General features: G+C 44.7%; 1 protein-coding gene across 6 annotated transcripts in view; it reads right to left on the reverse strand.

Annotated features, from left to right (window-relative positions):
- Positions 1–3,364: 3,364 nt before the first annotated feature.
- Positions 3,365–15,298, reverse strand: part of LOC119462260 (neprilysin-1) — a 60,275-nt gene continuing 48,341 nt past the window's right edge. The window contains exons 15-19 of one of the 6 annotated variants that reach the window (XM_049673195.1): positions 13,178–13,245; positions 9,256–9,386; positions 5,378–5,443; positions 3,847–3,951; positions 3,366–3,750 (exon numbers count right to left, since the gene is read on the reverse strand). In XM_049673195.1, coding sequence (XP_049529152.1) covers positions 3,616–3,750; positions 3,847–3,951; positions 5,378–5,443; positions 9,256–9,386; positions 13,178–13,245 — 505 coding nt within the window. In that variant the 3' untranslated portion in view covers positions 3,366–3,615. Of the gene's footprint in view, positions 3,751–3,846; positions 3,952–5,377; positions 5,444–9,255; positions 9,387–13,177; positions 13,246–15,298 lie in introns of those variants that run through there. The other 5 variants (XM_049673197.1, XM_049673196.1, XR_007468508.1 and 2 more) reach the window with 5 other exon arrangements.

Below are 15,298 nucleotides of genomic sequence, written 5' to 3' on the forward strand. Positions count from 1 at the left end.
AAAGTGGACTTGCAATCATCTCTTAAATGGGGCAACGTGCTCACTCGTTTGTAGAGGAGAGAAAACAAAGATAAAGGGTAATGGAAGGCGGTTGAGATAGGAAAAAGGAAGAGGAAGGCACACCACAGCACATTACACTGCACGCAGAGTACCTTTAATGAACATATTTCAAGCAGTCGTGAAAAATGTACTCAGTTTCTTTCGTTTTCACTTACCGATGTCGACCGCCTTCTGTAGGGTTCACCTTTATGGGCAAGCACCGTACATTAGCAAACAAGAAATGAAGAAAAAAAGAAATAAAGAAAAATCATTGCCCTTTCCACTCCGTGAAGATGGTCGAACAGCGAAGCTGTGTTAGTTACACCGAGGGTTACAAGTGTTGCATGTGTTGCACGTGATGCAATTGCGTAAACACGAGTAAACACAGATCTACAACAGGAACTTATATTGGAACGTTCCGAGGCGAGAAGAGGCACTGGCTTCCGATCGACGAGTGTCTAGTTCTCTGGCCGAAACCTGCCGAGCCGCCACCAGGGGCATCGGCTGCAGTCACGGACACCGCGTGCGTTCGGGGCGAACGCGGGGAAACGCGGACGGCGTCGGCAGCCGCTCTGCGCGTTGCGCGTTATCCGAAAGGGCTACTACTAAGTGGTTCGTTATGAGAAAAGGGAAGGTTAGCGCTATCTTCTGCAGTCCTTGGGGAGCACGGCTCAGCGCCAATCCGAAAGGGCGCGCCGCACAGAAACACCTTCTCTTATCACATCTCCTCCTTGCGCCCAGCGCGGCCTTTCATTGGTCGCCTCCCCCCCCCCCTCACAGCGCGCGCCCTCGCATTGGTCGCCTCCTCCCCCAGCGCGCTTCTCCTCTGCTGATCACGTGATCTGTCTTCCCCCTTCGCGGCTCTCCTCATGTTAAAAAGCGCGCCAGTTAATAGGCTTTTGTCACACATTTAGTCTGTCTGTGAAATGTAGAAGCCCCTTCGTTTTTGTCATACGTAACTTACATAGATGCTAGCCACTACAAAATTTCAGACAACGCCAGCCATGTCTAACAGCTGGGACTATACTCGCGGACAACTTTCTGTGGCAATGAAGGGAAAGCTACGGAGGCAAATCGTGCACAGGTGAGAGTGCTTCTGAAAAGACTCCCGCGTTTTTATCTACGTTGGTTTAGGCTGCGGAAGAGAAAGCATAAACAGCTTATTAGCAACAGTTAAATAAGACAGAACACCACGCTGAGTGTAAAAGTTTACTTATTTTGCGGTTTTCCCCATCCTCGTCTGGACAAGCGCGAAACCATCGCACGTGGAAGCTGCGTCGATTCAGCGTCTGTTCCGAGTAACCAAAGCATTGTCAAACGCTGCCGGACTACTTGGCGCGGTAACACATGTGCAGCATCCACGCGGCCGTAGCTTTCCCTTCATTGCCACAGAAAGTTGTCCGCGAGTATAGTTGTTGACGAAGTTGACGTCGTAGGCTCTGTTGGCCTTTCTGCGTCTGGTGAGCAGGCAACTTAATTTGGTCGATAGGCCGTTGCACAGCATCCGCTGTTTACTACGAATGGGAGCAGTGGTATGCAATTTGGGACCATTGGATACAATTAGAAACGTTTATTAAAGCGAAATTCACTATTCCTCGCTTTCTAATGGCTAGGCGTCTACGATAAGTACGTATGTCCTCTGCTGACGTATAGCCTATACCAGAAAAGATTGCATCTTTTCAGCTAATGAATAAATATTGCTATCGCACTAGTGTTTTAGGTATGTTTGATTTAACGACTTTCTCAATTTAACGAAATTAATCTTTGCTGCGATCCACTTCATTAAATCGAGGTTGAGCTGTAGTTAATTATGTCCTTCTGAGCTTCCGGATTTTTTTTTGAGACGTATATTTGCCCGTCGCTAAGCTTCTTGCCGCATTTCATTAATTGTGACCAGTTTCACGTGGACGTGCTTTGATTTATATTTCAGCTGCATGGTGAAATAATTAACTAGGCAAGATGCGCAGCTTTCTAATAGCTGTTAGAAGGACCATTAGAATGCCGTTAGAACGCTATTATAAGGCCCAATGTGCTGGTACAGTTATAATTACGAGGCTATGTATATATAAGCGTTTTACTGCTGCCTTCCGTGTCCTTGGAAGGTGTGTCGGCTTCTTCTGTCACGTGTCTTGTTTCTGTTGATGACAGTCTCCATAAGGTGCATTTTGTTTTGGGATTCATCGCTGCGGGCTTTGAGCAATTAAACGTTTCGGAAAATTCTGCCATGTTCATCATGGGCACATTGACTCTGGAAGAGAAATGAAAACATAAACATTATTGCGTGTATTTAATTTGATGCTTGTGTTATACGATTTACCTTAGAAAGTTTGCATCAAAAGAGCAAAGTAATAGCTATTCGCTTCGGACGCCTGCTTCGTTTCTGTACTGCACGTGTTATTATGCGCAGTCGTATAACGGATGCCATTGAAATAGTTTTGTTGATGATCACGGTAGTGAAATAAAACATGACTGAGGGAATGCAAGTGATGAGGACGCAGTGGCATCTCTATTGTACGGGCTCCAAGATTGCCTGTTTGATGTCGACACCTGCGTGGCTGGGAACATCTTCCTTGTTTTACACTGTTTTTGAAGCACCGTTGACGCTCGCTGCTGGTTCAGATTTCGTCGTTCCTCGTTGATAAGTTTTCGTTGTTTCACTCTATTAAACAGCGAAATTTCGAATGCTTCCAAATTGACCATCTATAAAAAGCTGCCGTTGGCGCTTCTATATGAGCGATAGCATGCGCTGTCATTTCAAGCTTTTTGCGTGAACTGTGGCAGGATATCGCTTGCCCATTTGTAACAAAAGACACTTGCGGGGTGGACTGTGACCGGCAAGTTGCTGGTCGAGAACGTCGTCAACAGCTGGGTCTTGACAAGAAGGAAACCTTTCTGTACACTACGGACATACGCGTATTTAATGATGAAACCAGGAACGTCAGGCAAATGGGGACCGTGTAGGCAGCCTAATTACACTCAAGAAAATTCTCTCCACCGCGGGTAGCCTTCATGCAAGGCGAAGACATCTGGGGCCGAATTCACAAAGCTGTTTGTTCGTAAGTGCTGCTTGCCATTGACCAGCCGCCTTCACTAATAATATGTCCAACACTACTATTACCTGACACCTGCTTCTACGAACACTTTTAGCGTAATAATGTGGTACCCATTGCATACCTACGTATAAACTACAGTAGAGTTCTCCTGGGCACTCTTCCGAAGCGGCTTGATGTTTTAACCTGTTTTGTCACGTCGGATTTGTAGGCATAGCACCAGTGGCAATATTTATATTTTGAGAGATTACACGTCTTTATGGAAACCAGAATTGTAATAATTTGGGCATACTGGGACAGCCTGAATAGAGAAGCGGAAATTGATTGTACAATAATATTTGTGGAATCAGCCTTGTCATGCTCTAAAACTATTAGAGTACTTTCCTGCAGGGTCTGACTATTGTGTGCATTGCGTCACAATGATGTGCTGCCGAGAGTAACCGCACTATGGCGCAGTGTGGGACGGAAATATAGAGCTGACGTGATATCTTTCTAATCGTCATTGCCGTACTTGCACGCCACTTCGTCAGCAAATATTGCATGCGCCTGAAGAGTGATCACGAAATAACGAGAGCTTTACTTGCCTGTATTGGTTTGGACTGTACCTGCTATTTTCAATATCCCACCGGAGTCCGTCCTCAGTGATGACTTCACACCATGCCTGCAGAATGAGAAATGGTTGTCATTTCGCTATCTTCATCTGAGATCCAACGAAATAATATGTCGTTTTACAATTATTCTTGTCAACAAAACATACCATTGCATTCGATAGGAAGAATAATTCTTTTCCAGAGATGTGTTCGAGGCCATTTAATCGAGTGTCATTTTTCTCGCATCGTTTCTTTATTATTTCTTGATACGCCTGTAATTGTGACATATTTCATGAAGACTTTAGGCTGAAATCAATGACATGGCATGTTTGCTGATGTCAGAAGCCAACCGCAAGCCAAGAAACGCTATATGAAAAGATTCAGGCAGCAGCCATGTCTCGTTTTCTGTAGAAGTTATTGCGATTCGCATTCAAGTAATCTTGTGACACACTGTATTGCTGAAGACACCTTTATTTGAAATCGGTCGTGGTCATTGTGAGATTCCCATCTCCCCGGCTATATGAAACGTACACTTTCTCCGCGAGTGGCCGCCCACTTTGTTACGACCTTCACTCACCAGAGTAGGCCTCGACTATGACCATAACGATATGACGACAACTGTATAGACGACGAGTCTTGCCTAATGAGTTTTTTTAATTATGAGGTTTTACGTGCCAAAACCACTACCTGATTCTGAGGCACGCCGTAGTGGGGGACTTCGGAATAATTTGGACCACCTGGGGTTCTTCAACATGCACCTAAATCTAAGCATACTCGATGGGGGCGAAATGCGGCCGCCATGGCCGGGATTCGATCCTGTGACTTCGTGCTTAGCAGCCCAACACCATAGCCACTAAGCAACGACGGCGGGTTGAGCTGTACTATTTAATGACTGTGTAACGTGGAGCACTTTCTACGGAGAAAGGTGCGCAGAAGAATAGTTCATATGAAATGGGTGCCGGGACCAAGGTAGCGGCCATGCCGTCTGCCGATACCGACAGACACCTGTATGTTTCACTTATATTACCTTGCCGTAAAATTGACTTGATAGTTACATTTGTCTTGTAGTTAACGTTCATGAAGGAATAGTGGAGCCAGGGTGCAAGAAGAACAGGTGCTCCGACGACGCGGGTGCCACTGGTAAGAAACGCCTCTCACTAATGGTGGTGTTTCACGTCTGCACTGCTGCACGGCAGCACACGTTAGGAGGATGAAAAAGAGGGAATTCCGAACGTGTAATTGTAACTGTACGTAAAATTACAAAAGAAACATTGCTTCCGATTTCTTGCTAATGTTAGTTCACGATATCACTGATATTGCGACGTTCAAAAGGCACATGCAGGGCACCATACGCTTGATTGTCATCTTTTGGCGCTGAGACAGGGTTGCCTGGGCTCTTTTCAACGCCAGAGGTCCGTGAGTTAGCTGGATATTTGCAGCCGACCACTTCGACGCGACAAGAAGAGAAAGAAGCGACAGACGCTGAGCCCGCTGCACTGTTGGAAGAAAATCGGTTGTATGCGGCGGCACCACCGACAGCAAAAGACGCCATTTGGTAGCCATTTCCTGCTTGCATCTACTCTCGATTACGGGAGAGTTTTTTAGACAGCTGTTCCTATTTATACGATATATACGAATGTTTAGCCTATTTCGAAACTCTATAGTGGCAATTGCAAGGGACATACAGGTGTAACTCACCGCGAAAGCCATCCGCAATCCAACATTGTCTGCGATGTTTTCGTTAAGAGTATCGCTTCCTCTAAGCTGCGTTGGCAAGATATAAAGCATGAACGTGTAAGACGACAAACAGTTTCACTGATTAAGCTCAAGTTCAATAAAAATATTATGAACTATGATAGCTGCAGAGTTTCATGTAACCTCTTAAAGGAAATTTGGTCGTTGAAGGAATTCGTGTGAACTCTGAACTCTGCTATGCATTTTGTTTTACGGGCACATTCGAACACACACTCAAGAAATCCACTGGCCTGGACAAAGAACTGAAAAATGCATCCGGGAGTACATGTTTTGCAAGAAAGTATAGGTTCTGCATACCAACATATTGGCGGAATTTCTTTGAGAAGTAGGCTCGCGAACTTAAGAGAATGATTACGCTTCGGCAGGAGAAGAGTTGACAATCCTAGTAAAGGTATGCGTAGGCACGTAAGCGCGTAGAATAGAAAACGCTGACACTCAATTTTCAGGATTTGATCATAGGACATTCGAATTTGGAAATAGCCAATTGTCAGCGGGACGACCAGATATGCAACATATGTATTGAGATACGCAAGATATGTAGCATATACATTAAAGAAAAGTTTGTTAATGACAGACACATATCACGCTGGATACGCAACTGGGGGCACGTTCTCGTCGGATGTGGTATTTGCATGATCTGGATAGAATTGATGGGTGCTATGAAAGTCCCCTTTTAAACGGGGCGGTCAGTTGCGCCGCCTCTTTTTTTTCTTATTTTGCCGAATGTCATACCTATCTCGCTTTTTTACAGAAAATGCCAGCCTCACGCTTTCTAAGTCAATATACGGAACAATGTTTCTGTACCCCTCCGTTGTTTGTGGTGTCCCTACTTTTCTGCCACAAAACCTCCAACCTGTTTTGGACATGTTAACTTTCTCGCTGCTATTCCTGAACCCGAATGCTTCAAGGAGGTCAGCGAAGGCTAAACAGAACGCCGGGTAGATTTCGTTACATTCTAATAAAATTTATTTCATTTTTTCCCTAGCTTTGCCGCAGCAAGCATATGCTTCTGCTTTCTTGGTGTACCTCGCTTTATAACTACGCGTTTTAAGGCGTCCTGATCTCGCTTCGAAAAATAAAGAACGTCCTTTTGAATTATCATGAACTGCTTTTCTCCTGCTTCGTTTTTACCTCTTCGGTGGATACTCATAGCTGGTTTCTTTTCGATTGGCGCCACCCAGGAGATTACGTCAGACTCTCTGACTTTGCATTTGATGTTCTGTGTTGCCAAGTTGCTTACTATACTGGTCGCACACTACCTGGCCAACTTCCCACTTTCCTTCCACTGTGAGCCAATAGTTTCCTCGACAAATACTTGAACACTCTCACAATTCATTTGCTTCCTTGCTTATTGCTCAGACGTTCTTAGAAATCAATTTCACTCTGAGCTTCCCTAACTTCAAAGCTTGTCCAGCCCATATCACACTATACAGCTCTATTTGTAGCCTTCCCGTGAGCGACCAATGCGAGGCGTCCCACTGACCTATGGTTACCATCGAATCCTGATTGTACCTCTAACTTCTAGCAAACAACCGCATTTCCAAATGTAAGTCCTGGAACCAGTACACCTTTCCATATACCCGGAGCACCTCGTAAATATTGTAGCTCCAAATAGCTCTATGTTTCACAGTGGCCGCATTGCTCTTACCCCATTGCTATTATTGCGACAGAATTATATGGACCCTCCAGGTGGACTTTGCCGCTGGCGTCGACGTCGCCGTGCGGTTCCGTATAAAGTGCAAGGGCGATAAAGTCGTCGGCACGACTGTATCCTGTATGTACGAGTAAACGCGTGCGAGGGTGAGCTGGCGATCGCGGCTGACTTTGGGGCACACAAGGGAGAGGAGCGTGAAGGAAGCGCGCCGTCTTCCAGTTGCGCGCAATGCTGCGGGGGAGGGTAGGGAGGAGGGGGGGGGGGGGCGTTCTACTCCGGGCAGCCCGAGTGGCCACGTGTGCCCGCCCTCAAGGCTCCAGGGGGAGGATAGGGAGGGTAAGGGGAGGGGACAGTTTTACGGCGCGCGCGCCCGCTCGGGCCGCTGTATCTTCAAAGCCATCTGTTTTGGAGACACAGTCCGCTGCGCCCTGCCTGTTCGCGGCTTCGTTTGCGATGGTGCGAGACACAGCACGAAGGTCGATTCGCTCGCTGCTGCTGGCGCACTCCTCACTCCAGCGTTTTGACAGCGAGTTTCCGAGGTCATTGAGTGAGATGTGTTCAGGTTTGCTTGTGCGCGCGTGACACCATTCTTGTTAATTTAGTTAGTATGCCTGTTTACAAGTTTGTACAACTGATAAAACTAATATCCTTACTATTCACCAAGATAATTTCCAGAAGAATCAGGGCAAATTTTGACTTCAATCAACCTAAAGAACAGGCTGGCTTCAGGAAGGGATATTCTACAATGGACAGCATCCATGTCATCAAGCAGGCAATCGAGAAATCTGCGGAGTACAATGAACCTCTCTATATGGCTTTCATAGATTGTGACAAGGCATATGATTCAGTAGATATTGCAGCAGTCATAGATGCATTGAATAATCAAGGAGTACATGAGGCAAATATCTACAAAGATTCCACAGCTACTTTGGTTCTCCACAAGAAAAGTTGAAAGTTGCCTACCAAGAAAGGGGTCAACAAAGGAGACAAAATATCTCCAATGCTATTCACTGTCTGCTTAGAAATATTCAAGCTCTTAGACTGGGAAGGCTTAGGAGTGAGTATCAACGGCGAATATCTCAGTAACCTTCGGTTTGCAGATGACATTATCCTGTTCAGCAACAATGGGGACGAATTACAACAAATTATCGAGGACCTTAACCGAAAAAGTGTAATAGTGGGGTTGAAGAATAATGTGCAGAAGACAAAGATAATGTTAAATAGCCTGGCAAGGTAACAAGAATTCAGGATCGCCAATCAGCCTCTAGAGTCTCTAAAGGAGTACGTTTATCTAGGTCAATTACTCTCAGGGGACCCTGACTATGAGAAGGAAATTTACAGAAGAATAAAATTGGGTTGGAGTGCATACGGTATGCATTGCGAAATCCTTACTGGGAGCTTACCACTGTCGTTGAAAATAAAAGTGCATGATCAATGTATTCTGCCGGTGCTAAAATATGGGGAAGAAGCTTGGAGGTTAACAAAGAAGCTGCAGAACAAGTTAGGGACCGCACAGACAGCAATAGAATAAAAATGTTAGGCCTAACGTCAAGAGACAAGAAGACAGCGGTGTGGATCAGAGAACAAACGGGGATAGCCGATATTCTAGTTGACATTAAGGAGAAGAAATGGAGCTGGGCAGGCCATGTAATGCGTAGGATGAATAACCGGTGGACCATTATGGTTACGGAATGGATACCAAGAGAAGGGAAGCGCAGTCGAGGACGGCAGGAAAATAGGTGGGGTGATGAAGTTAGGAAATTTGCCTGGCGCTAGTTGCAATCAGGTAGCGCAAAACAGGGGTAATTGGAGATATCAGGGAAAGGCTTTCGTGCTGCAGTGGAACTAAATATAGCTGATGATGATGATGAAGTTACGCTATGCGCGAATGACAGAGCAACACCTATAGGTAGCATCCGTTATCACAGGACGCAACTATTCAATGTACTTCACATATGCACGCCATGTTGTATAAGATATTAGTGCTAGAATTCAAAAGCAACTTCATATATTTACTTCAATGTCAGCAGTAAAAAAGAATTCTATCCATAATTTTATGCTTGCAAACACCTATCAGTAAAAATAAGTTCTCAGAAACCTAATCAGTCTGCCATTCCTGCTACATTTAACGATGTGTGGGTATCCTATAGTAAAAGAATATACGTACCGTTAAGTTTACATCTGGGTTAATTATTTTGCCATATTGACTTATAAAACAAGCCGCCTTTGCCTCGTAATTCTTGTGCGTTTGGTCGCTCCACCAAGGATCCAGTTGACCTTCTGCATCATACTGGCTTCCTTCGGATACAAGTAGAAATTGAAAGGTAAACTTCTGTCAGCTTGAGTCCCACATGTATGGAATAATTGACTTTTGTAGTTAAAAGACATGGGCACGCCTAACATGGTAATTTAAATATCCCGATTATGCAGCACAGGTAATGTGCCTATTCCATCCTACGGGGAAACAAAATTCGCTTAAAAAGCCTTAAACATCTTGTCTTGTTTGCACCGCCAAAGACTTAGTGCTGGTGACACGAGAAGATAAAAACAATCTTTTGTCTTGTTAAGATGGAATGTTTTGCTTGTACACTGTTGCACATTGCCAATATTTATTTTGAAGTATTTCTTCAGACATTGAAAAATTCAGTTGTCAAATGTTTATATTGCCCTGGCTTATCTTTTTTCACAATTTCTTGCATGCAGCTCATACAATGAGACAATGAGATAAGGACACTATGGGATTATGGGATGATACAATGATACAAGACGGTAAATTCTATGCCGTTATTATTCGCTGCTGGTGTAAATTTCGGCAGCAGCACGATTACGCCACTGCCGAAAATTCACACTAGCAGCGAAGTAGAATACACTTGGTTACGGCAATATTAGCTGTTTTTGTCTGTTTGATCTCTGCGCCACCAGGTGGCAGTACCATACAAGCAGCTCACGTTTACGCCTCCGCCCCAACGCCTCAACGCCCAGTCTGCCTGCGTTAGCCCGATTACCGGACAAGCTAAACCTCTCTATTGTGGTAAATGCTTAGGTAGTGGACGTAACAGATTGTTATCGGATCAAGGATTGTTATCGGATTCGCGGCCACCATCTGCAGTGGCTGAATCTTCGCTTGTATTTCGTTATAGCATTGCCTCGTGCTGCTGCTGACTGGCTGCTGACTATCACAAGAAGCTCAGCTCTGCTTTCACCCTATCTGTCGTCCATCGAGGCACCACGGGACAGCTGCGGCTCGCCCCGACGTTACCACGACGGGAGCGCCACAGTGGTCTTTATAACGGAGCATGAAACATCACCGGCTTGGGATTCGCGGCCACCACCTGCAGTGGCTGAATCGTCGCTTGTATTTCGTTATAGGTAGGCATTTGAATTCTATATCTAGCTTACAACTTTTGTAGTTTTTGGCTGCTGATCCCCTACCTTCTGTGTCCATAGTTTGTTGTGCTTTGATGCGCGATGGGTGTTGATGTGTCCACGTATTGCGCGCGGATTGGCTCTTTTCTCACTCACAGTCAGCGAGTAAGCGCCCGAAATAGTTGCTTCAGCTCTGAGGCAAACTTTTACCGCTCTGTTTGCCCTAGACCTTGCCTGTTACTATCCTTGTTTCTTGTTTTGCTATTGCTTTGGGCCGGAGATGTGGAGTCGAACCCTGGTCCCACGATTGATGACGTTCTGTCCCTAGCCAATGAATGCCACGCTGAAACTATGGAAATGCTAAAGAAAATTCAACAAAACATCACTGGCATTGAAACTAGGGTAACAGTCATTGAGGGCATGTTGGGTGGTGTAGCTCAAATAGAAACCTACTGCGAGGGTATGAGCGACTCAGTAAAAGAAGTCAAGACGAGCATAGCCAGAGTAAATGAAGAACTTGGCGATGTTCTTGATGACACGAATAACAGAATGCGAAGGAACAACCTGCTTGTCAAGAGCTTTCCTCAAACAGAAAATGAAAACTACGCAAAAACAGAGAGCATCGTCAAAGAATTCTTTTCGGCTCACCTTAAACTAACTCTCGGAGACATAGAACGTGCCCATAGGATTGGCCAACGCCGGACTGGTTTCAATCGTCCTATTATGATTAAGTTTCTCAACTTCAAATCAAAAAACAGATGCACTGCGCAACGCTTTCAAACTAAAGAATCTTGTCTCACCCAAAGTACGGCTGGAAGAAGACTTCTCGCCTAAGATCCAGCTGGCACGTAAAAAGCTTCGAGATTTTGCCAAGGAAAACCGCAAGAAAGACGAGCGTTTTACGCTCCGTTTTAACACTCTGCACATGCAGGATGGCCCCTATCGGTACGACTCGTTGTCTTAGTCTCGTTCTAGTGAGTAAACAAAGGCAAGCCTTGAATGAATGACCAGCCACAGTTGTTCACTACAAACTAACTGCGCATAAAGTTGCATTGCTTCTGGCAAACTTCCGAAGCCTACTTAAGAAAGTTGATATCTTAAAAACACTTATACTTGCATGTGATGCCGATATCATAATCGGTACAGAAACGTGGCTTACCGAGCATATTGCTGATAATGAACTATTGTTGCCGAAGTCATTTGCTGTCTTTCGCAAAGACCGAAAAGTGTCACGGGGAGGTGGCGTAATAATTGCTGTCAAAAAGGAATTTCAGCCGCCTCTTATTCCTATAAACTCGCCGCTTGAAATGATTTGGATCGTTGCGCGTCATTGTCATGTGCACTGTGTTATTGGTTCGTGCTACCAACCTCCCGATAGTCAGCCCGATTTTGTCGATCTTTTCAACGATGCTATCGAACAGGTCATAAATAAGTTCCCGAATGCCATACTTGTTTTGGCCGGTGATTTTAATTATCCTGCAATAGACTGGTTGACACCTTCTGTTCTCGGTAACAATAATTGCCAAGAATGCCTTCACTTTCTGCATACTGTAGACCTTCATAACCTTTCCCAATTAAAAAACCCTACACGAGGCGAAAATATTCTAGATCTGATATTTACTAACCATCCTGAATACGGAAGCGCTCTTGTTCTCGAGGAAATAAGTGACCACAGGGCCGTTCACTGCACTCTGGAAGTACCACGCCCAAAGAAAACAAAAGAAATGCAAACAATACTTGACTATGCTCGTGCAGATATCGCCAAAATGAACCACAAGTTCACGGCTTTTGTGGCCGAATTCTTACTCAATTTCGCTAGCCGATCAGTGAACCAGAACTGGTCTTTGTATAGAGACAACCTTAAAAAATTGAAGATTGCTGCGTACCAAATCCAACTCCCGTCTAAAGCCGACGTTACTTGGTTCACACGTGACGTGAACAGAACCATGAACAAGAAAAAACGGGCGTTTATAAAAGCGTCGACATCAAATACCAATCTAGACTGGGTAAACTACAAAAGGCTGTCAAAATTTACGATGACCTCAATTAATGAAGCTAAAAACAAATACTTTAACTGTACTCTTCCCAATCTGATGATTACCGACGCTGCAAAATTTTGGCGAGTAGTAAACCCTAAAGAAAAGCAATCCAGTGTACAACTCAAATGTGAAAGTAGTTACCTGCTGTTGACAGAAGAATCTGCCGAAAATTTTAATCAGCATTTTGCTTCAGTTTTCTCAGAAGAGCTGCCGCTTTAAACTACGATGCTTCAAGTGCAAGCAATTTCTCACGAGTTTGCAACTATCTCGATAATAGAAACAGGCGTAGCACATGCAATAGAGAGGCTACCATGCAAAATGTGCCCTGGACCGGATGGTATCAGCGCAAAACTTTTGTAGCTAACATCAGATAATTCATCTTACATTTTATCACTAATATTCCAGCAGTCACTCGACACTGGGTGTCTTCCTGATGACTTGAAGATTGCGCATATCATTCCTTGCTTTAAATCTGGAGACAAGCACTTAGCTAACAATTACCGTCCTATTTCTCTTACGTCTATTTCCGGCAAACTTCTTGTACATATCATTTACAGTCACATAATATCTCACATTGAAAAGCCAGCAGCATTTGGCGGTTGTATTTTAAGTAGTGGTATGTCATTATTAACACGAGATGAATGAAGTTGCTGCTGCATATATGCTTTTTCTTGAAAGGCTTACCTGTCAAGTCAAGTCCGTGTGTGATTTCATGTCCAATCACCGCACCAATAGAACCAAAGTTTAGTGACCTATAGCAGAAGTTTCAAGATTTGCATCAAAGTCGTTTCTGTGTGTCAGTTAATTTATCAGGTTTCAAGTGCGAGAGGACACTGCTTCATATTCTCACAGAGAGGAAGAGCGTGGAAGAAATGCATATATACACTGTTTACCTGTAAAGGTGCAGTGACTGACACGCAATATGGCTCACTAACGCCTCCAGCAAACGGTCGGCTACATCTTTTCTTTCTCGCTGTTTCGCACGCATTCATGTTTTCCAAAAACGCTCCTATGTATATCTCGTGTATATCACTGCCGATGGGCGGTTATGGTCTTGAAAAGGTTTGCCAAATTGTAGATGTACTCAAAGTGCTCTGACAAGAACTGAATTTATTTTTCAAGCACGTAACCACGCTTCTGCTTGCCGGATACATTCCCACCTTGTAATTTTTATGTTTTCCCGTCAGAATGAATGTTTATCTCATAATTTATGGATACGCATAAGTGAAACATCAGCGAGAGAAACCGTATTCTCTATGCATCGGTAGCACAATTGCGGTGACTGTTCAGGTTGCTGCTCCAGTGACAGCATATGCAGACGCACTTGCGAAGAATAAATAATACGCGAATATCTAATTTTTCAAATACGAAGCGAATACGAATAGCAAGTATCGAATGTCGAATCGACTATCAAATAGTCAAACGCAGTCGCATAGAGACTTACATCAATATTTAGAGCCAACATATTTATTTTTGTGTCATAAGGTGTCCCGCCTCTACTGACTAGTCTAAACGAGACAGCTGTGGGGGACAAGCAATCAGTTTTAAGCACAAGAGCACTAATTCTTATGGGAAGACGGCATGAAATCCTCACAAGATCTTTAGAGCTGGTTTGAAAACAAAATTTTGAATAATGAATGGCTACTGAATAGAATAGAACTTTAGAAAAACGCTAAATGAATAATTGCCGTGAAAGGATCACTAGCTTACAAAAAGAAAGAAAAAGCTGAAAACACCTCATTTTTCGAATAAAACAGGGTAATTGTATTTGTTTAGGGGCAAGGACCCGTATTCGCAAACAAAGTGGCAGTTTCGACCGAAAGGCGGAGCATTGATTGCGATAGCAAATTAGTAGACAGATAAACGAAGTAAGGGTAGTAGTTTTGTCGGCCGTATAAAAGCGTAAACATTCGCTTATTAACTAAATAACAAGCACGATGTCATGGGCGCACAGGCCAACAGAAACACATCTCACTCACTGAGCGCGGACACTGGCTGTCAAAACGCTCACGTGACGAAAAGCGGCAGCAGCAGCGAGCGAGCAAATTAACCTTCATGTTGCGTTTCGCTTCAACTTGAACTAAAACCGCGAGAACACAGCGCAGATGAAACTATGAGCCCTCGACTCACCGAGACTCGGTACTCATCGCAGATGGCTTTCAAGATAGGACTCGAGCGGCCGCGCTCAACCGCGTCATGCGCAATCGCCGCTTGAGTACAACGTCCTCAGTGCCGTGCGCGCGGCGAAAGATGGCGTGCTTCCTCCCCGCCTTCCTCCCTTGCGCGAGCGAGATCGAGGCACCATAGTCGGCTTCACTCGCATCTACAGCGTATGGAGTGTGGTCCCGGTGTTATAGGACTTGAATTTTATACGGAACATCACGCCGACGCCGACGACAATGGCGGAAATGCGCCTGGAGTGTCCATGTACTTGCTATCGCAATAAAACGTTTTAGGCTAGAACTTTGTAAAAGCAGGTACCAGTTTTTCGGGATGTCGGACATGTTATCGAAGGCGGCCGGCCCATGGCAAACAATAGAAATGTACGAAAAGATTTGCGAATTGGGCCCCCGTGCATACCTTAGATTTGTGTGAATAAACCTAATGAGTGTGCCTCGGAGCAGGTAGGTTCCGTCCGGTGTTCCGTGAATTTCGGTGGGACCCGAGCAGCAGCGGCATCATGGTGACTGTTTCTGGCCTTTCCATTCTGCAGCGGAAATTCGTAGCTAAGCAATTTAACTTTTTCTCAAAGAGCAGCGCGCCTCGATAAATAACAACGTGCAATAAATGCACGTAAAGTGGCAG

Source organism: Dermacentor silvarum, chromosome 8 (assembly GCF_013339745.2).
Source record: "Dermacentor silvarum isolate Dsil-2018 chromosome 8, BIME_Dsil_1.4, whole genome shotgun sequence".
Lineage (NCBI taxonomy): Eukaryota > Metazoa > Arthropoda > Arachnida > Ixodida > Ixodidae > Dermacentor > Dermacentor silvarum.